At 41.5% G+C, this 23,640-nt stretch overlaps 1 protein-coding gene across 9 annotated transcripts in view; it reads right to left on the bottom strand.

The window, feature by feature from the left end:
* The window catches only part of LOC149254501 (DNA mismatch repair protein PMS1-like), a 422,021-nt gene that overhangs the window by 367,590 nt on the left and 30,791 nt on the right, over nucleotides 1–23,640 (bottom strand). For 5 of the 9 annotated variants that reach the window (XM_089460181.1, XM_089460175.1, XM_089460180.1 and 2 more), the window contains exon 2: nucleotides 13,199–13,471. The exons of 2 other annotated variants lie outside the window; for them this stretch is intronic. In XM_089460181.1, the coding sequence (XP_089316307.1) occupies nucleotides 13,199–13,426 (228 nt within the window). In that variant the 5' untranslated portion in view covers nucleotides 13,427–13,471. Of the gene's footprint in view, nucleotides 1–13,198; nucleotides 13,472–21,223; nucleotides 21,321–23,640 lie in introns of all 9 variants that reach the window. 2 more of the 9 variants (XM_089460177.1, XM_089460178.1) reach the window with 1 other exon arrangement.

Here is a 23,640-nt window from a genome sequence, read left to right as displayed (position 1 = left end):
TCGGCCCTCCTAACAGCAACTCGGTCCTCCAAAAAACCCATGACTTTGCTACAGCTAGGGTCTATTTGGGCAGCGTATATCCTTTTCTTGACTGCGGTTAGGTTACCCTTGAGACAACGTGGAGGATAGGGCATCTCTTCATGACTGCGTCCTCTAGGTTAGGACAGCGTTAAGGCATCCTCCTTAGGACTGTGTAGATCATATAGGACTGCGTCTAGGGCTTGTAGAAGGCAGCGTCTAGGCCTCCTTCCCTCCTGCGTCTAGGGCTTCATCATCTAGATTTCTCTTGCCACTAAAACCCAGAACAAGTGGAGAGAAATCAAGAGTGAAATGTGTTTGAAATGACTCTCAAGTCATCTCCTTTTATACTAAAACGTTGAGCACATGTGGGGTTTATTTGGTTGCTGGCCGACCTTGACGAATTGCCTTATGACACAAATAAATTCATCACTCCATGAATACTTATCGGGATCGGATGATCTTTAGATCAATCCTACACCTCTCGATGAGAGGAGTCCAAGAAAAATATCAGCTGCCATAAATAAGATGACCCACATGGAGTTTGGCCCTAGTTGCCAATTTTAACACTCCCTCTCAACTAGGGATAACTCCATCCGTTGATCCATCTGTTAGACTGTACTATCTCTGCCAACAGTGCCCAGCAATGCTCTGCTCTGCTCTACTTTGCTCTACTCTGCTGAACCATGAAGAAGAAGAATTGATCGAGAATGTCTCATACCATTCTCTACTGACCCGAAGTCAGTTCCATATAAAGAGAGTGTGTCATACCACTCTTATTGATCCCAGATCAGTTCCAAAAGTGAGTGAGTTATGTCACTCTTACTGACCCGAAGTCGGTTTCATTAATCCCAGATCAATATCAAAAGAGAGTGTCTCAAACCACTCATACTGATCCCAGATCAATGGAGGTCATCCTGGCATAGGGAGTACGATAGATACAACGATGCGTCCATCGATAGTACTACTATGGTCCCTAACCCCATTTCCCTGCTCATTGGCCAGATGAGAGGTACTTCCCATGAGTCCCAAACTGCATGGGTAGGATGCCTCGACAGGAGAACCACTCATCATGTCCATAAGTTGCCACGGGGTATCACAGGGGAAGGTTGAGCCATTCACCCTGTACACAACACACCATTAAGGGAGGGTGAGTCGCCCTATGGTCGCTTGTTGCTCCAAGAAGTACCCCAAGCCCCCCGAAGCTCCCAGATCTCAATGCATGCATCACGCAGGTTCCTCATAAGAGGGTCTCTCAATGACTCCAAGTCGTTCGGGAAAGTCACAAATTTGACCTTTCCCTGGGGCTTCGATAAAATGTTTACGACCTGTACATCAGTCTCAATGCGATGGAGCCTCATCGCTCATCGATGTACCATATCCCACATAAGGTAGTATCTGATGTCTATATGTTGGAGCAATCATAGAATACGGGATTCCTCAACAATCGAATCCCCCTCTGGTTGACACAGAAGATCACGATGGTATCCATCATGCGTACAAACAGCACGCTAAAGAGCTTTCACAACCAAGCAACTTCACACGAGGTCATACTCGTAGCTATGTATTCAGTCTCAGCAGTGCTTATAGCAACCGACTTCTGCTTCCTGCTCATCCAAGATATCAAAGCAGAACCCAAAGAGAACCAGCACTCATAAGTGCTTCTTACGATCCTCCACACTGCTTGCCCAGTCAGCGTTCGAATAATCATGCAGCTTCACATTTCCGGCAATGTATCTCAATCCATGAGAGATTGTGCCTCGAAGATATCTCAGAAGATTCTTGGCACCAATCCAGTGAGGCTCAACCATATATGAGCTCACCATGCTAACTGCAAAACATATATCCAGACGAGAGTTCACCAAGAACATCAATGCTAGTATGAGTTTGTGAAACTCAGAGGCATTTCCCAAAACAGGTCCGGTATCCTTACCACATAACTTCTGAAAGTTAAGATCCATCGAGGTAGTCGTGGGTTTGCAGTTCACCATTTCAAATCCGAAATCCAACTCCCTCTTACTTTTGCAAATGAGAGGTTTACACCTGTCAGAAAGAGGTCGCCCTCAGAAGGTGCCAGTATGAGAGGTCTATCATCCACAACCTTCAAGCAATGGTTTGGATCGGCTTCACTCCTAGTGAATCTCAGCTTCATCAGACAGCTATCAATCCTCTCATACTACGCCCAGGGTGTTTTGCTTCAAGCCATATAGGGCTTTCTTCCACCTGCATACATGAGATTCCCGATCATGAATCTCAAACCCCTCGAGTTATTCCAAACCTGTGGACCTGCTACATGAGGGGAATGGTCCCCTTGTAAGATTTTCCTTCAGTACATCTCAGACATGTACCTTCATGCTCTTTTTGAATTCAGGCATCCCTGTCACCATCTAACTCACATCGAGTAGGGCCCCATAAAGTAGACCTCCGGTGCTATAGATGAGATGTGTCAACTGACATGGTCCCCAATGGACTTCCTGCAACTTGATACAAATTGCCAACCCTAAACCCATGAGTAAAAGCATCTTTGAAAATTCTATTTTCAAACATGTACCTTTCCATCGATGAATGCCACCCTGAAACCTTTGATTTCCATTGTCGAAATGGACACCAGGTTCTTCTTGCGATCATGTACATAAAAGAGATTCTTGTAAATGAATCGAGTTATCCTCATTCAATTGAGGGGTAACATTCCCTACACCCTTTCTAGGATAGGTGGCATTGACTCCAAGTATAATCCCATGAATGTTTCCATCTCTACCAAATTAGAGAGTGCACCCTTCTATCTGATGAAGCGTCTTGAAGCACTACAATCAATAAGCCAGATTCCCAAAGAGTCTAGAGGAGAGGGCCAATATGAGATAATGCTTCTTTGTCTTATCAGAAACAACATTTGATTCTTCATACCTGGGGTTCCTTGCTTTCTTTCAAGAGTCGGCTATTTCCTTGATGACCTGCCTTACCTGTCAGTCCTCCGATCATTGAAGATGTCTCTAGAATGACTGTTATCATCATCAAGTGATGTGTCCCTACCATTCGGACACTCCTTCGCATAATGGTTGAACTTATTACAAACAAGGCATATGCCTTTCCTTCCACCCTTAAATCTGGATTTCCTAGTGATCTTTAGGTAGGCCATCAGAAGCTTCCGCTGTGCCATTCTGATAATGTTCTCTGCTTCGACTTTACCCTTGATGAATTTGAAGAGGGATGAGGAACCCATTGAGCCTTTTGTCCTTTCCCAACTGTCTTCAGTGATTACTCTTTCACTCTTGCTTGGGCTTTGTCTTCACCTCAACTCTGATACCATGTTAATTTTAGGTATATTCTATGCTTAGAGCAATTTATTTCAATTTTCACAGTTAGCTCAATATCATTTCTAGATTAGCAATCACATCAACATTAACGTAAATTGCAGATAGAACATAAACATAGATCGCAGAAGACTAGCCAAGACAAGAGGACACAAGATGTGGCGCTAGCCAAGGACAAACCCCAATGTGGGGAAACCCTTGATCAATTCTTCTTATATGTTCTTCAATAGTTCAGCAGAGAGATATACAGTACATTTACATCAGAAGTTAACAATTTGACTTATCTAAATAAGAGCATAGATCATCTCTAAGAAGATGATACATGAGATGGCTGAACTCAGTTGAAGACATGCTACTTCAACTGATTCTCCAAGGTGACTCCTTCACCTATTATTGTGCTGCATCTCATCATCATGTTGCACCTCACCGTGTTGCACCATATGCACCCATCATCACTATGCTGGACCACATGACCATGCTACACACATCATACTGCTGCACCTTATGCTACCACTGATGTCCCATGTGCCATTGTTGCACCATGCTACCACAATTGTTCCATGCACCATTGCTATTGTCCCTCTATTAGTGACATTTCCATTCCATGTTTGGCATGCTACTGTCCCATTTGCTATGCTCAAACAAATATCTTAGCCTTGTTGTCCCATTAGCTTGTTGCACCAAGCACCATTGCCTAGTTGTCCCATTTACCATGTTGTACTAAGCACACTTGCCTAGCTATCCTATTTGGCATGTTGTACCTTGTTGTTGTCCTAATGAGTTTATAGCACCATGCTTGCTGCTATCCCATTGCATCATGCCATCATACTATTAGCACTGTTCTCCCATTGTTAGTGACATTGCTGCTCCTATGTGGCAGTATCCAACACCTAAGAAACCCCTCCACATGGCTGCTAACAGATTCTCCAAGTGTCTAATAAATCATTGTAGATGTTGCCACTGGTTAGGGCATCTAACCACCAAGTCTGCCCCTCCACTTTGGTTACTACAGGCTACAAGCACATCCCATCTAAATTGATCCAAAATCATGGACCTAACACAAGTCATTAATGGAGAACATACATACCTCTATACTGTTGTTCATGGACAGAGTTCGATCACTGGTTAAAGCATCCTCCCATAACCTACAGCAGCCCAACGATCATGCCATAACTCACCTTGAATTATGCAGCCTCCCTTTCTTTACAAGGTAAGTGACCTCGCTGTTTGAGGAGACACCTACAGCTCCATGTATAGGGCTACTTTGACCATCAAAACAATACTTACAGGCCTGCGGTTTAATCATCCATTCACACAGACCTTGCTACCTCTTCAAACAGTCACAAGGGTGACCTTAACGTCCCCTCTCCTTTACTGAAGTAGACCTTGTATTGCGGCCTTCTAGCCCACCTCCTTGGCCCTCCTAACGGCAACTCGGTCCTCCAAAAGACCCATGGGCCATGACTTTGCTGCGGCTAGGATCTATTTGGGCAGCGTATATCCTTTTCTTGATTGCGATTAGGTTACCCTTGAGACAGCATGGAGTATAGGGCATCTCTTCATGACTGCGTCCTCTAGGTTAGGACAGCATTAGGGCATCCTCCTTAGGACTGTGTAGATCATCTAGGACTGCGTCTAGGGCTTGTAGAGGGCAGCGTGTAGGCCTCCTTCCCTCCTGCGTCTAGGGCTTCATCATCTAGATTTCTCTTGCCACTAAAACCCAGAACAAGTGGTGAGAAATCAAGAGTGAAGTGCGTGTGAAATGACTCTCAAGTCATCTCCTTTTATACTAAAACGTTGAGCACATGTGGGGTTTATTTGGTTGCTAGCTGACCTTGACGAATTGTCTTCTAACACAAAGAAATTCATAACTCCATGAATACTTATTGGAATCGGATGATATTTAGATCAATCCTACACTTCTCGATGAGAGGAGTCCAAGAAAAATATCAACTGCCATAAATAAGATGACCCACATGGAGTTTGGCCCTAGTTGCCAATTTTAACAGTAACAAAGGAGCCATCTTCATACACCATCACTGTGACAACCTCACACACTATCATTGTAAAGTCTATCACTATGACAATTGTTGAAGAATCTAGGGCATCTAGGTATGATGAGATTCTTCCAACAATGATAACTATTTGTGAGGTACTTTTGACTTTTTCTTATTAGCACAATCTTCTCTTATTATTATTAGATCATGTTCTCTTACTTCATCAAACAGTTACCAAAACAAAACAGACAAGAACACAAGATGTTGGCTCTCAACCAAGGCAAAACCTCTCTCTCCTAGAGAGTAAAACCCTTATGCAAATTTCTCTTATTGAAGCTTCAATTGACAAATGCCAAACACTAGACCCTTGACCAATAGATCCTCCAAGCACAAGACACAGTCTCTCTTTTGTATCTTCCCTTATGATCTTCAATCAAAGCCTTCTTCTGCACTACACCTTGATCTCTTCCCTCGCACTTCTTCCGGCAACTGATGGCACTTTCCTTCGCTCCTTTTCTGGCAACTACAGAAACCCTAGGTCTCCTTAGAGACCTCTTCTTTGGTGTCTTCCTTGCCTTCTCTACTTCGCTTGGCAATCTTCCTTTTCCTTGATACTTAGGCTAGAGAGTGAGACCTTCCTTGAGAGATATTTCCAAGTTGAGAGGCTGATCCTCTTACCCTACTGCAGGTCTGATTTCTTCGCACGTGTGGCTGATCTAGGGCTTGAAATAAACCCTTTTTCTTGCTCCTTTCCTTTGCTAGATGTGGGACCTCCTTCGCTTGAGATGGAGGTCTATTTGGAGTCTCTTCTTAGCCCAATTGAATTCTATTAAGTTGTTGCCCTTGTGGATCTGATGTGACTACAGAACTGCCCTCCTTTCTTCGCACATGTGACAAAATTAGGCCCTAAAAACAGTCCACCCAAACTCGGTTTCTCCTTTTACTTCTTCGCTGCTCTAGAAGAACCTTTCTGTTGCTTTTTCGCACCTCTTTCTTGCCTCTCTTCTTTGCTGATTTCAGAGATCACTTGATGGTCTAATTTTGAGGTCGAATGGCTCTATATATAGGAGTTTGCCCCTCCTTTTGGGCCGACTTGAGCTAGTGAGACCAACTTGCCTTTAAGTGCACCAAAATTCATTCTTTGAGCCGACTAGAAAAGGGGACTTGTCTTTGCTTTGGAGGATCACTTTTGACACATATCTTTGACATAATTACATAGGTTACATAGTGTAACATGCCCACATGGGTCTTCAATAATTACATTGACTCTTTGACTTTCCTAGAAGCACTTAAACATGTGCTTGACCTATCAAATGGGAAAGAAACCCATTCTTGATAATGACAAAAATAATAATTCTTTTCTTTTACAAGTACAAAGATCAAAATTACATTTATGAAGACCGAACCTAGTTACACTTTCTTCAACAACAACCTATGATCTGAACTTCACTAAGGCATACTGAAGTCTGTGACAACTGAGCTTCTTACTGAGATTTTGCATCACTATGATACACCAAGACTGTGGATATATAGAGACTGTGGTACACCGAGACTATGGTTACACTGAGATTGCTTCTCTGAATTGGATCCAAACTCATTCATTGTAATAGCACTGAAAATTTCTATCTGACTTTTTATGAACTTGTCTCCATCTGAGAGTTTGTACCGAACTGCAATCCGTACTTGTATCTCAGAGAGATATGTCGAGAATCTTACTGCAATAGTACCGAACTCCTTTTCTGAGATTTCCATCCGAACTTGTCTCTGCAGTCATACGAAATCATTTATGCGATTTTGGTCGAAGGTGCACATGCCTATATATAGTTGATTCCCATAGTAAATAAGCCGACATAACTTCTTGAAGAGATGTGCCCCTATATTAAGCCGACATGTGTTCTTTGAGGGAAGCCGACTTGATGGAGAATTTGATGAAGAGGTTGACTTGATGGAGGAGGCTTTGACCAAACAATAATTGACTTTGTCAACAACCTAAAGCCAACAATGGAAGCTTGACCTATAACAATTGACCCAAGCATGAAACCCGTGCTTTAACAAGTCAATTAAAATAATAATAAAATTTCTTTTTGCTTTCTTTTGACAAATATATTTCATTTTGACTCAAGTACAATTATGAAGACCGAACCTAGTTACATTCTTCAACACTTTCAAGAGGGAGGCAATATTATGTAAAAATTATTTAATTTTAGGTTAATTAGACAAAAGGTCACGATCATAAGATCATTCACTTTCCCAAAAAGAGTGTCGATGGCGATATATAAGCTAAAGACCCTCATAGTAAACAATCATCATTCAAGTAATCAATAAATTATATATCTTTTATATTATTTTTGAGTTTTTATGTTTCACCGCTGGGGCAGAATTACATCATCAGGGGTCCCAGAGGAGTTTTGAGGAGTTTTTATGGGATCCGATGGCATTCGCTTGGCATAATGCATCATCTGCACAGCTTGCCTTTGTCTCGTTGCATTCTGACAACTTTTTTAAAACGGGGTTATTATTGGGCCTAACTCAATTAATTACGCTTGAGGTGGCATTCCGGGAGGAATATTTGATGGAACACCTCAGTGTAATAGCTCGTTGGAACCGAAACGAGAAGATCTACAGGATGGGATGCTGACTTTCAGTAGCTAGAGAGAGTATGTTGGGTGATTTAACATTTTCTAGGATTAAAAGTGACTTTAATTAGTCACTTAATTAATTAAAATAAAAACAGGAAATTGACTAATTGGAGGAAAAAAGCCTAAAAATGACTTAAGTAAATTAAAATTAAAAAGTCACTTAGATGGAGTCAAGAGGGAGCTTCTAGAATGGTAATAAAATAAGACACTTCTAGAAGATTGGAGATCTATCTATTGAATCTCTAAAACGAGGAGAAGGAGACCATTTGGGACATCTTGGAGTTGAGTATTTTTCTTGTGGAGAGGTTTGGAGAACCGGGAGTTCCCAGCTTCAATTGTAGCACCAGGAAAGAAACCCTCGAGTGATTCAGCAAGAGTGGGCAAGAACTCATCTCTCTCCTTGGTGGATTCATTTAGAATTCACAGATGATTTCAACATATCAGTATTTTGGAGGCTCATTGTAACATTATTGTTGATCTTCTGAGGACATCATCTAAGCCATATTCATGCTCTTTGAGTGGGCCTAATGGTTAAGAGCATGTGTTTCCTCTTAAGAGGTCACAGGTTCAAAACCAGAGGGGGGTAGAGTATGTATGCCTTCGTAGACTTAGCAGTCAAATCGCTGCGCGGAGGTGGGTCCCTTGTCCCACAAACAAGGGGGTCTCATACACCAATTTGGTGTCTGGCTTGGCTGTGACCTTAAAAATGAATAATAATAATAATAGTATCAACTTATTTACATATTAATAAAATAAGGTTGAGTTCTTTTGAATGTTTTATCTTATCTATTCTTTAGTTGCAAATTGTATTTCTTGTTTTGTCGTGAAATTTGTGGATCTCACGTTTACAATTGTTGATGGTCAACGAATCGAAGAGGCAAGACGATGCCATAAAGTTTTGATACGTACACAATATTTTGAACTACAAACAAGATATTATGCTCTACCTCTTCATGGAATGGATGTGGTGTTAGGAGTTGAGTGGTTAATGCAATTAGGAACCTACATCACAAATCTCCATGAAGAATTCATGGCATTCTAATGGTAGGGAAGGAATCACAAGTTATATGTATCCATAAGAGAAAATCCTTTGCAAAGAGAACTTGCAAATCCCTTGCTTCCACCACCACAAAAACTGTTAAATTTCTTAAAAATCTACAACTACTTAGATGAATCTATTGAAAATCAAGGCAGCTGAAAACTGAAGCCAAGTTTAACTTTCACCAAGATACAAAATTTCTTAACATTCAACATGCAATAGAAAATAATCGAGATAAAAACACATGCACACAAAATTGACACACTTGTTTTACCCGTGAAACCTAAACGGGAAAACCTACTTTCTTTGTTGTGGTGTTTTATTGATTGTTCTTTGAGCAAATGGATCTATTACAATCCAATGCATTTCTACTGCAGCCAGCAATTTGTCACTGAGAAAGCGCTAGGATTCTCCTCACTATTCTCAGCTCTACAATTATTCTCGACCTACTCTTGATCTTCGCCTTGCGCACAATTGTTCTCTGTTGAAGGTAGTGTCAACTTTCTCTACGAATCCTGATCCTTGCTCCTCAATCAATGCGCACTCCTGCTCCTCAACTAAAAAATCTGCACTCCACAACAAAGAATAATCAATTATTTTGTGCCCTCGTCCTTCTCTTTCACAATAGAATTCAATGCATGCAAGAAGGTCTAATCGAATACCAGATCACACGAGTGTCAAGAGTTCCCTTTGCTAGTTAACTAGAGCAAGTCCCAGATATATACACTTGGACTGGCTCTCAGTTAAGTAGCTCGAGTTGCTCCTTGATCTCCTCTAGTTGTGGTTTGAGTTAACTAAGGACTCAACTCGTCCTCTCTTCACTTATCTCTGAAGTCTTAACTCGGTCTAACTAAACTTGTCATTGCCACCTCATCCTGTATTCTAACTGAAGAAGACTCCAACACTACGCATGCAAACTTGATGACCATTCTAGTAAACTGGAAATCAACTCATTGTAACTGAAGTCTATCTCATGAATTTGCATTCATGCTAGAGAAAGAAAAATCGAAGCCTTCATTAGCTAAGGCACAAACCAGAAGACCTTCCATCGCTACATTTTCAATACAAACTACCCAAATAATCTCAAACAAACCCAGAGTCAAAATGAAACTCCACAAGGAAAGACGAACTCATTTGGGATTGCTTTGAGAACAAAGCATTCTTTATGTTGAAATTGGGTAGCTCAAGAGGTACTCCCACAAGCCCTTGGTGCTAGGCTTGTGAGAAGAAAACCCACAAAAGGATGAGTTGCAAAGTACCTAAGGTTTGGGGTTTTGACCCAAAGGAGTGGGCTTGGAACCCAAGGAAACTAATTTAATAATCAAATCTGTTGTTGAGTGGTGTTGTTGAGTGGTGTAATGGGGCCTCTTGAAGGATAAAGAGGGCTTCTAAGTCACCTAATGGAAAAGTTTAAATATGGAGCCAAAGGAGAGGCTAATCACAAGTGGAGGAATAACATTCATATTGTGGAGAAAGGAAGCTAAAGTGACCTAGCCGCAGACCTAAGGGAGAAGAATAGCCACAGTAGCAAAGGATAGCTGGAAGAGGCTGAGTTTCTATGTTCTGGTTAGCTAAAGAGAACTGCTGCCAAAAGGAGGACAAAGCCGAGTTCTGTGACCGAAAGAAGGGTTTGTTTACTGCTTCTGGGGAAAAAGGATCTGCAGTTTGAAGAGAGACAGCCACAGCCTTAATTAGGTAACCGCAGGCCTACAGGAACAGGCCGAGTTGAGTTTGGGGCTACTGTAGCAGCACCCTGTGGAAAAGAAAGCAATCCAAGGCCTACAAAGGGCATCCAAATGTGCTTGAGGGAGGTCCGAACCCTGTGGAAAGGTCGGACTGTGGTCTGGTAAAGGCCACAGCCTGTAGGGCACCCACAGCCATATTCTGGAGGAGGCCAAAGGTCTGTTCAGGCATGTGCATGGAGGTCGTGGCTTGAGTTGAGGCCGCCGACGTCAAGGAAGAAGGCAGCAAGCTGGTTGAAGGGTGCTAGAAGCAGTTTGAGGGTAGAAAGGGTGAGCCACAGCTCTAAAGGAGCAGGCTGAGGCATGACAGAGTTACACAGAGCTGGACAGAGGTCTAAAGGAGCAGACCTTGCGGACAGAAGAGGACTGAAAGGGCTGGTTGCCAAGGACAGCAACAGCAAGTATATTTGTATATTCTATATTTTTATGGGCAGATGAGAACCTAAAGGATAAGCTCTCAGCTCTAGTTGTATTAGTCAAAGGACAGAGTTGTATTTTGTACTATATTTGGCATTTGTACAGGGATTATAAAGGGCCATCATCCCTGGTAAGGGAGCCCTATGAATTTCTTATTGATAGACTGATAAGGAATGTGTTTGGACCAATAATTTGTGTACTGTTGTTGATTTCACTGCTGTTATATTCCGCTGTGCAAACTTGTTTAAAGTTGGGCATCTCTAATGTGTTTGTGTTCCTAGCTAGGGCATAGACCAGACCTAGGGTTCAAGGAAATTCCAACAATAGGGGTAGGTAATGTTATGTATAAAAATAATAATAAATTATAATAAAATTATATATATATATATATATATAAATATTAAAAAGTCATGACTAAGAAAGGTCACAACTCTTCAAATGGGTACCTTGGGTAATATTAAGGCAGCCCCCTAGTTGTAATAATCATCACATTCATATTTATTATTTTATTATATATCTTTTTCATGCCTTAGAGCAATACAGAATTATTTTGTACCTATCAGTATAACTCCAAGAGCATGTATTCCATTTTGCATCAGCTGCATGTGCTCGCACCTGTTCTCAATGTGTATTGGGTTTCCGCTAATTCAAAGGACATTTGAGCTTATTGGCTTCATGTTATTTGATCTGTTCCACTTGTCCATAAGCTGCAGGCTTTTGTGTGGCTTGTTATTATCAATGGATCCTCTCTGAGGCCAGGCTGGCAAAGAATGGGCTTTTTGATGGTCTCTTCCCTGCTTGCCAACATTCTGAGATGGTGAAGCATATATTCTGGGATTGTCAATGCGCAAAGAGAGGTTGGAAGTATGTCCAAGATTAGCATTCAGTTGTAATCTAAGGATCACTGGCAGGCAGCCTTGTTTGGTGATTGTAGTTATTTGGTTCAGTCCTCTTTCATCAGGATTTGGTAATCCCCAGGGATTTTTGTTCTGTTTACCCTCTAGAAGATCTGCTGCAGGTTTGTTTTTATGAGGTCAATGCTTTGTCTGTTTTTTGTACCATGTGGCAGGATGACATACATCTGCAATTGTTGGCCAAAGGCTCCTTGTTGATAACAGATGCCAAAGCTTTAGATACAATAGCTTATTTTGATTTTATTTCTCCATTGGCTGTTTTGAGCAAGAGGATATAAGTTCCATTGTATATACCCTTCCGCTATTTTCACTTGCTGTTCATAAATATTTTTTTGCATATATATATATATGAACTCTTTTTCGAAAAAACAAAAGATTTGTTGTGACAAGCTGTCTTGTGGAATATCCACAACAATTTACAGATCAATGCACCTACAGATTGCTCAAACCCCTTGCAGAAAGCTTCAAGAAGGATTCCTGGTAGAAAGAATATCCCAAAGGTTACTAGAATGGCAAATCTCTTGAAAAGCCCTAACCTTGCAGCTCTAATACCAATCTATATGAGCACATAACAACAATTTGAAATATTCCCATACAAGAATAGAAACCCGAGAAAGGGGAACAAGCATGCAAGCAGAGAGGAAATTGTCACAAATTACAATATACATATCTGGTACACTCTTCTTGTACTATCTATTTATAAAACTACAAAATTAATGGCAGGTGATCAAGTTTGACCATATAGTTCGGTGATCAAGAGTGACCTAGCCTCCTGAGTTATGTACAATCAGAAAGGAAAATGAAAATGAAAGTGTAATTTACAATTACAATAGATGGTCTAAGTCCACTAGGAACTTAGGGACTATGTCTCATCAACAGTTGAACTTTAAATAAGAGCAACAACCTCCTGCCTACGATACTTCATGATCACATTTCAGTTTTCTGTTCTGTGACTTGGGACAAACATCGTTTCGACATCTTACAGCTGCATGGACTTTGACTGGGCACTTGCACCAGTTGTATAAAATAACTGAAGAGATAGCAACTGATTCATCACATACAAAGATCTCAATTAAAAAGAGGTGAGAAAGTGCAGGAATAGTCCTATGTTTTAAGGGTACCTGATAGTTGTCAGGTGAAATACCACAACCATTATCTCCAACCTCAAAGGATTCTCCTCCATACTCTTTTAGTTTAACCTCAATGCTGCTTGCTCCTGCGTCCAAGCTATTTTCTACAAGTTCCTTAACAGCACTTGAAAGGTCTAGAATAACTTGTCCAGAACATATTCTGTGCACATCTGCTTTATTGATAGGTTTGATGATTGCTGAATCTGCCCTTCCACCCATCCTCAGACATAAAATGATCCAACCAATTTTTCACATAACATTAACCTGTAAAAAGCATCATCAAAAAACTTTAGTCTTTTCAAAGGTACCAGCTGCAGCATTTTTCAAACCATACAAGAGGTACACTAAACAATTGAGTCTAACACCCAAATTTTTCATATTAGAGCATATAACCCATTCCATCTAAGTAGCAAAGTGTTGGACAAGAAGGCCATTAAATCTGTAAGGTAATCCTATCTCTAGCCGAAATCTACTGACTAGCTTTCATCAGATTTATCTACATTCATCTTCCACATCATTTTAACAAGTCTCTTTGCTCAAGAGCAAATGTAGTCAACATGCAAAACAGTATTTCAGTTTATTTTAAATCAACTTGAACATGATGTATAACAATATCCTTATTCAATATCATTTGCAAGGAATGAACGCGCGCGCGATAGGGAATGCGCTCTGCTAGGTTTTCGACCAGCTGCCGCCGCCATGGCTGCTCCAGGGGGTGCGGAGCCCTCCCCCACCCCTCCGATTTCGCCTGCAGAAGCCTTCAAGAAGATCCTTACGCAGAGAGGGAAAAAACGAATGCAGCCTGAAGCTCCGAAGTTTATCAAAAAATTAGAAGAAATCCCAGAAATTGCTCTGCCAGAAGACCAGACAATCAAAATCGCCCTTGCCCTGGCTGACAGAGGTTTAGTAGGGCAGTTTATGGGACGATGGCCAACAACCAAATCGACTGATGAATGGGTGCAAAGAAACTGGAGACCCCTGCTCCCAAACAATGTAATCAGCTACCCGATTGGAAGGGGCTACTTCATCTTTGAATTCACTACCAAGGAAGACCGAGATTTGGTGTTCAGAAATGGCCCATATTTCATGGGAAACCAAGGTCTCTTTCTGAATAAATGGACACCCGACTTTGACCCCTCAGTCGATGTCCCAAAGGAGGTCCCTGTTTGGGTTCGGCTCCCCAATCTTCCAATACACTGCTGGAGCTACCAAGCACTGCAAAAGATAGGAAATGGACTGGGAAGATTCATCGACAAAGCTGATAACAAGGGCCAATACACCTGCGCCAGAATATGCGTGGAAGTGGATCTCGAAGCTGGGCTACCGGAAGCTATCAAGTTGACAGTGGGAGATTGGCATCACTACCAGAAGCTAGACTACGAGCAACTCCCATTTAAATGCAGGATCTGCCATGAACATGGCCATTTTCAACGAAACTGCCCTAAAGCACCATCAGGGGATAAAGAGGAAGAAGAAGGATGGAAGGAAATAAAAAAAGGAAAGGTAGTCTCAAAGCCAAACGAGAAGAAGCAGACAGAATCAAAGGGAAATCCCCAGCCCAACGACAAAACCAAACCAGTCTCAAATGAAGGCCCATCCACAGCTGAAAAGGGGGAGGCCTCAGAGAAACATGAAGAAACTGAAGGTCAGCCGAAGGAAAGGAAAGAATCCGAAGAAGAATCAAATCCCCAACTAACCAAGGCAGATCAAGGGGGAAAAGCAGGCGATGACGAACACATTAGTCTTGCCTCCGAATCAGGAGAAGAATCAGAAGAAAGAGAATCTGAATCAGACAGTTCTCAAATCTCTCCTATCAAAACATCCAGGGGCCGAAAATCCAAGAAGAAACAAAGAGAGGAGAAAACCTACATGGATGTTCTCCAAGGTTCCCAGAAAACCCTCAAGGGAATGATGAATACCAGATCCGGGCGCAAGAATAACAAGGCTCCAAAAGGAGCCACTCCCCCCCTCTCCAGTAAATAATGAAATACGTCTCCTGGAATTGCAGAGGATTAGGTAGCAGGCTGAAAGAAGAGGCCCTGAAAGACATTGTAAGGTTGCATATGCCTGAAATCCTTCTCATCCAGGAGACAAAGATGGAGGACTCTCTTCTCCTCCAATCCAGCAAAACATTCTGGCGCAAAGGCCCTGGAAGAGCTGTCAGTGCTAGAGGTGCCTCTGGTGGGATCGCCTCCTTCTGGGACAGCTCCAAATACGACTTGATTCAAGAAGAAAGTGGCCAGCACTGGATTTTCACTCAACTCCTTCACAAAGATTCTGGTCAACAAGTAAGTTTATTTAACCTTTATGCTCCAGTCTTGCCATCGGAGAAAAAAATTTGCTGGGACTCGCTCCAGTCCTTTCTTGTTTTGCACAATCCAGGAAATATCATTATTGCAGGGGATCTGAACGTTACTCTAGCTGCTGAAGAGAAAAAAGGTGGTTCACCTGTAAGGGACCCTGCCAGAGAATGGGTAGAAGACATCATGAACGATTGGGATTTGGAGGACATCAAACCTTCAGCCGGGAAATATACTTGGTCTAATAAAAGACTAGGTCCCAGCCATATAGCAGCTCGCTTGGACAGATTCCTTGTCCAAACCTCCTTCCTCACTAGTGGTCTAATGACCTCATCCAAAATTTTGCCCAACTGCACCTCTGACCACAAACCCATAAGTCTGGAACTCTCCGTGGATAGATATCTTGGACCCATTCCATTTAGATTTAGCCCGTTATGGATTCAGCAAGAGGGGTTCAATGAGGTGGTTGCTGAAGTCTGGAACCGGAAAATTCAGGGTTCCCCTTTCTTCGTGTGGGAAGAAAAATTGCGGGCTCTTAAGAGAAAGCTCAAGGAATGGGCAAAAGCTTTGAAAACTCCTGCTGCCAATCGAAAAGAGTCTATAGAAAATCTTGCTGCCCTCCAATCCTCAATGGAGAATTCAGATATTACTCAAAGTCTGCTCCAAAAAGAAGTTGAGTTACAAAAAGCCTTTCATAAAGCCAGTAGGGACGAAGAGGAGTATTGGAGACAGAAATCTAGAAACTTATGGTTACAAGCCGGCGACAAAAATACTAGTTTCTTCCACAAACATGCCGAAGCCCGAAAGCAATACAAAAATGTTTCAGAAATCCGATTCCAAGACACAGTGGTTAATGATTTTGAGGGCATAAAGAGAGCAGCATTCTCCTTTTTTAAAGATCTCTATTCAGCTCCTGATTACCAGCCTATAGATCCCCAAGCATATCCGTACAATCTTATCCCCTTCTGTGTGCAAGACCCCGTCAATAATATGCTGACTGCCCCGATCAGCATGGATGAGCTCAAGAAAGCTTTGGATTGCATGGACCCGGATAAAGCGCCAGGGCCTGATGGGTTCACTGCCAGGTTCTTTCAGTCTTGCTGGTCAATTATCAACAAAGACCTTCTGAGAATGGTAAGGAAATCCCAATTTTGTACTAAGATAGGAGGCAGCACCAATTCAGCCTTCCTGGCTTTGCTTCCGAAAGAAAAAGGAGCTTCTGAGTTCAGTAGATTCCGCCCCATTTCGTTGTGTAATACTAGCTATAAACTTATTACCAAAATAATATCCATGCGCCTCAAGAATATATTGCCGAACATCATACCGGAGAACCAAGGAGGCTTCATCAAAGGGAGAAAGATACTGGATAATATTGTACTGGTTCAAGAGGCAGTACATTCAAGTGTCCAGAGAAAAGAGAAAGGAATGGTAATAAAGCTAGATCTGGCTAATGCCTTTGACAGGGTGAGGCATGACTTCCTGTTTGCAGTTATGACAAAAATGGGCTTTTCAACAAAATTCACAAATTGGGTGAAAGCCTGCATCGCCTCTCCTTGGATCGCTCCGCTGGTAAATGGAAGATCAACTGAATTTTTTTACAGCTTCAAGGGGATTAAGGCAAGGCTGTCCGTTGTCCCCGCTTCTCTATGCCATTCAAGCCTCAGTGTTGAGTTTCCAGCTCGACTACTGTCAGCAAATCCAAATTCTGCCAGGTCTCAGAATGGTGCAAAATGTCAAAGAAATAAACCATGCTCAATTTGCCGACGATACTCTGCTACTAGGTGGAGCGAGTATTATTTCGGCCAATTCTTTCAAAAAGGAACTGGACATCTATAAGGAAGCATCCGGCAGCAAGATTAACTACTCAAAAAGTACAATCTATGGCTGGAATTGCTCAGCTAAAAACCTTGCTGATATAGCTAGGCTTCTTGAAATGAAAATCTGTCAAGACTGGGATTCTTTCAAATATCTTGGGATCCCAATTTTCAGATCCATCCCCAAAGTTTCCCATTGGATGCCCCTTTTGGACAAGCTCAAACTCAGAATTAATGCCTGGGGAGCCTCCTGGCTGAACACTGTTGGGAAAATTATCCTTATAAAATCTGTCTTAACAAGCATGCCTCTGTTTCAGCATTCCATTCTCCTCGCCCCCAAAACCTTTCTCAGTAAAATGGATGGTATGCTGAGAAGATTTCTGTGGGAAGGGGGAAAAAACAACGAAAGAAGGCTTCATTTAGTAAATTGGGACACCATTAAGAAACCTTTCATAGAAGGAGGTCTGCAAATTAGAGACTCGGCTGCCCAAAATCTCGCTCTTGGCTCAAAAATATTGTGGAATATTGTGGCAGGAAAAATAAGCTGGAGCAAGAAAGTGCTGTGGAAGAAATACTTTCAAGGTCAACGATTGAGATGTCTTGATCTTCCTCCAAAAAATTCCAAAGGCTCCCCAATATCCAAACTTTGTATCGCTGCTCTGGACAACTTCAGCCTCAACCTCTATTGGATCCCAGGTAATGGGAAAAAAATAAGAATTTGGAATGATCAGATTCTTGGAGACCAGCCTCTTCATCATATAAAAGGCCTGGCAAATATTAAGCTATGGTTGCATTCCAACAACAAGGAAACTCTATGGGACATAACCAACTGGACGGAGGATGCTGAAAGAAGATGGGACAGCTGGAACCTCGGGGAGGTACCACACCATTTGCAATCTGAAGCTTCTTTACTGTTAGACAATCTGCAAGGGAAATCACCATTATCAGCAACAGCCAAGGATAAAAGAGGGTGGGGCTCCCATACTGGCTCCTACTCGGTAGCTGAAGGATACAAAAGTTTAATTGCTGTCCCGAATGTCCCTCCAGACCCAACGCAATGGAAATCCATATGGAACTTTCCTTCTCTCCCTAAAATAGACTTTTTCTGCTGGACACTTGCTCATAATAGTATTCTCACAGGAGACAATCTGAGAAAACGGGGAATGGAAGGGCCCTCCAGATGTCCATTATGTATATCAGAGGAAGAAACAGCTGATCACCTGTTGTTGCTGTGCCCCTTTGCCAAGGCAGTCTGGAAAGGGGTCCTGAGTTCAAGGGCGGACAAGATTGAGCTACCAAGAAGTGTGCCATCCCTGTTCTACGAGTGGGCCAAGCTTCCTCCAATCTGCACCAACAATAAAAACCTCCTTAGGACTGCTTGGATGTGGACCCCTAAATACATATGTTGGAAATTATGGCTGGAAAGGAACAACAGAATCTTCAGAGGAGAAATCTGCACTGTAAACAATGTTATATCCAAAATTAAAGCTTTATTGGGAGAGACTTTGGAAGCTAAGCCAACCCTAAGGAATGAAGTAAAGCTGGACAATGAGGAGGAGCTGTGGCTAAAAGAAATCGTTCCAAATAATCAACCCATCCCTACTATTCCAACCACTTGCCATGCTAAGTGGGAAATCCGTATGGAAGAACAGGAATTTCTAAAGTGGAGATCGGCACTAGATGACCATTGTCTTTTCTTCGACGGGGCCTCTAAAGGCAATCCAGGAGCTGCGGGTGGAGGTGGAGTGCTGCTGAAACCCGATGGGTCTACTTTTCTCAAGTACCATTGGGGTCTGGGAATCGAATCAAATAATAGAGCTGAGGCTCTAGCTTTGTGGCAGGGGCTGACTCTGGCTCTAAAACGGAACATTCAAACATTGACGGTCTTCGGAGACTCTCGGCTCATCATTCAAGCAATGAATTCTCCTTCGAATCAGTGGCAGATTCATTTAGGCCGAATTCTAAAGAAAATAAGACCCATGCTGGCTAAGTTTCAGAAAATCTCCTTCTACCACATTATGAGGCAGCTTAATTCTCAAGCTGATTTTGAAGCCAACCTTGGAGCTGCCAGAAGCCAAAGAACCCTATCAGTCAATTTGGAAGATTCTCTCTGCATCATCCCATAATCGGATTAACCAGTAATTCTGTTTTAACACAGAAAACCCAGAAATTTGCTTGCTGAAAATGGTGTTTCAGCAACACAGTTATTTTATCAGTTGCTGAAACTGGTGTTTCAGCAACGCCGCTCGTGGTGTTTCAGCATCGCAAAATTTTGACGTCAGGCTCTGTACATTCAATCGGACAGCTGCCCATTTTGCACGGCTCTTTCTGCTCCAGGGGGAATTGCTTTGACAAAATACTCAAGCTGATTTTGAAGCCAACCTTGGAGCTGCCAGAAGCCAAAGAACCCTATCAGTCAATTTGGAAGATTCTCTCTGCATCATCCCATAATCGGATTAACCAGTAATTCTGTTTTAACACAGAAAACCCAGAAATTTGCTTGCTGGAAATGGTGTTTCAGCAACACAGTTATTTTATCAGTTGCTGAAACTGGTGTTTCAGCAACGCCGATCGTGGTGTTTCAGCAATGCAAAATTTTGACGTCAGGCTCTGTACATTCAATCGGACAGCTGCCCATTTCGCACGGCTCTTTCTGCTCCAGGGGAAATTGCTTTGACAAAAATCAAGGCGTTGGAAGGTTAGAATGATGACTAGAGATGGAAAACGATTTTCATACTCCCAAGTGGAAATAGCTCATATCCGATTAGCTCCTCTGGCAACAGAGTTAGAGGAAGGCTCCAGAAAGGCATACTCAGGTTGTCAGAATCAGCTGGTAACATCAAGGTAAAGAACCATCCGGCAGAGATACAGCGTTGCTTCTCCAAAAGACGACCCTGAATCAAAGATTGATCATGGATTCGTGGACTTCATGAACTCAGAGAGAAATGAAATTGAGAAACTCAATCCAATGTAAATGCAAGCGGCAGCTGTTTTGCCGCCTTTTAAATAAAAATCTAACCGTTAAAGTCAAAAAAAAACAATATCCTTATTCAAATATTAATGCAGCCAATTGTGTCAAATAGCAACTTATACTAGACAAAATGACTTTTCATTCTTCAAACAAAATCATGACTGCAAAGTTGCAAACAAATATACATTAATGCATAAACCTTCCTGAATTTTCTTTTATCACTACATTCTGGACATATATTTAGATATAGATCTATATTTGAAGTCATAAAACTCAATAATTTTGCTTCTCATGTGAAGGTTGAGTCTCATGCCTTTAAGAGCTCCAAAGAGCAAAGGTTACTGCTGAAACTACTCTTCTTGTTTGTGGAAATAAATGTTTTGCTGTCAAACATGATAAGGTCACCATCATACTGTAACATTTTGAAAATGGAAGAAAAGGCATGTTGAAATGATGCGCGTAAGTTAAACAGAATATCCACTAATAAAACTTTATATGAAATCCTCTACAAAAAACTAAGAAACTGGGCATTGGTGCATAGAGAAGGGGTCATGGCCTACAGACTAGTATTGCCTTCTAATGATAAGAGGTAGTAACTAGTTAAAACAATGTGTTTGGCCCCTCGATGAGTTGCAATCTCAAAAAGAAATCAAAATTGTATAAGAAACTCAATTGGGCATGAATTTCAAAATCCTGAGAACTTTCTAGTTCAACTGGCCCGTGGTGAAGAAGGGGAAGCTGGCAGAATAAAATAATTTACCTGAGACAAATCAAATGGAATAGTTGTGCATAAAGATCACCATAATAAAGATGACAGCAAACACAAAGCAACACCCAAGCTACTTTTACACATCAGGATAAAAGTGTTGAGAGTCCTAGTGAAATTGTGATCCTCTATAGCAGTGTAACCTTGTAGTGAAAAATGACCTACCATGGCTAGTAAGAAATAGCTGACATATCCATCAGGCTGTAGTCTAGGGACTGAAATGGGGCATTACTGTGCTAATGACCCAGATTCAACCCCCAACCTGTATAGAGCCCAAGTATAAGTTGGCCAAGTTTGATGAGATTCATATGAAGATTACTTAATAAATAAATAAATAAAACACTTAAGTAACACAAGAAACCTCCCACAAATTCAATGGCATTATGAACAGAACTACTTATTGAGGTCCTAAACTATGATGTTTGAAAATGAAGCTTAACAACCTAAAGGGACTATCTAAAAAGTTAAAGTCTAAATATTGTTCAGTAAAAGCAAATGGTTGTTCCTTGGGTTCTCTAGATATTTTCCATCATTGAAACTGAACTTCTTTCATAAGCTGTGTGATTATGCAAAAGGAGCGAATTTAATTGATCAAATGACATTGTTCTGAAACTAATCTTAAAGTAGCTACTACCATCTAAGATAACATTTGCAACACCTCCACTTAGCACATAGATGTATATTTAAATGGAAGCCAGTGATAGATGTTTTCATACAAACAGTCTATTCATGTACAATGGAGATCTAGGAAAATTGTAAGGTTCTAGGTCAATTTTTCCCTAGGGTTAAGGCAAGTTCCTTGTCCTTTTTATTTTTCAATTAATGATACAGAAAAATTCACATAGTAGAATCTTCAAGAAATCGGCACTGATCACAATAAACATTCAACAATTCTATAGCAATTTGAATAGTACCAAATGCAATCCAGCATCAACAGTTCAATATAGTTCAATATAATAGAATTCACCAGAAATAAGACAACTGTAACTGACTAAATGTAATTCTGGTTCAACAGTCCAATGTAATTCAATATAAATTGAATCCTCCAGAGTTTAACCCACTATAAATGACAAAATCCAGTTACGCACATCTAACCCACAGTAGGAGAAGACCCTAATCCGCAACCTGGAGAAAACCCCCCTGCAAGTACAGACTAGAGAGGATACCTGCTTAGCCTGGGACTGACAAAACCATTCCTGGTTTCAGCTTCCTACTTCAGTGCTTCCCAAATCCTCAGGGATCTTGATCTAATTATAGTTTTCGAACAGATCCTTGCTATGTCCAGATGACCCAGAAATTCTGTACAGGATGCAGGGAGTCACTCCGGAATTTGGGTCTGCTGATGTAATTAGTTCCTCGGAATCCTCCGCACTTGTTTCAAAGCAACTTGAGTGATTTTCAGAGTGAGTTCGGTTTTCTGCCAGCCACCCGAATGACTTCAGTCCAGGAAAGAGATCATTTCAAGGGTGACATCTAATCTTAGGGAATACTTCGATCCATCCCAGACTAATTCGTTCATGCAGAGTTTGTATGGATTCAAATTTCAGACTTCGACCTGCTCCAGGACTCACGTTTCCAATTTTTCCACAGACACTAATCAGGCTTCAGGCAGAATGTGGTTATCTTGGCATGATAGGGAACTTCGTCCTGTTTTGTACTGCTGCTACCTCAGAAATTTCGGCCTATTGGCATCAGAGTTTTGGCTGTGTCAGGAATGTCTTTATTTTACACCATAGAATTTGTTACTCCTTAGATAATTATTCCCTGTTGCCTAAATGAACAAAATACCAAATCCATTGACAAAACCAGAGTTGTTCTAATAACAGGTGCCGGAACAAAGTAGAAAAGAGGAAAGAAAATAGAAAATAGGTTTACTAATTAGGATGGACACTTTCACCACCAAAATTAGTAGGAAGGGAAGGGGTCTTAAAACCCTCAGAGCCTCAGGCTCAAGAAAAACAGAGACAAATTGATCCACACAATGATGTTCCAAAATGAATTCTCTTCTTCTTAATTGATTGAGTAAACTTTACTTCAAACCCCAATTTTGGGTTTCTTTGCCCAGCTGGCCCATAACTCGCCCAGACATTGGGTATTTTGGGGTTTTCCCCTTTATTGAGGACTATAGCCTACGGGGATCAATAGGCTAGTTCATCCCTTAAGCGATTAATTACTTGGGAACATTACAAAAATACTCCATTGGTCACAGGATGCACCCTAACTTATTGTGGAAATAATTACAGACAAAGTATTTGTCCACAGGAAACCAATAACAGATAAAAAGCAACCTAAGTAGTCTTTGATCTAACCAATGATAGCTTCCATATTAATCTGAGAGACAATTGAGACTTAAGGAAGGACCCTTCACAAACCGCAAAAGTGGTAGGTGACACGAGGTAAAACTGTAAAAGCCTGTTTGTTGAAAGAGCTTTACAGGTGTTAAAGATGGACAACATGTAGGTGAAAAGTGGTCTCATAAAGAGGCACCAGACTAACCATTGCATGTTGTTGATGAAATTTCAGACTTTAAGATGAATCCTTTGACAACATTATGAAGGATGGTCATGAAAAGCAGCCAAGAC

This window comes from Pinus tabuliformis, chromosome 7 (assembly GCF_031772625.1).
Source record: "Pinus tabuliformis cultivar Carrire ecotype Pingquan chromosome 7, CPIR1, whole genome shotgun sequence".
Lineage (NCBI taxonomy): Eukaryota > Viridiplantae > Streptophyta > Pinopsida > Pinales > Pinaceae > Pinus > Pinus tabuliformis.
This window is presented reverse-complemented; position numbering and strand designations above follow the sequence as displayed.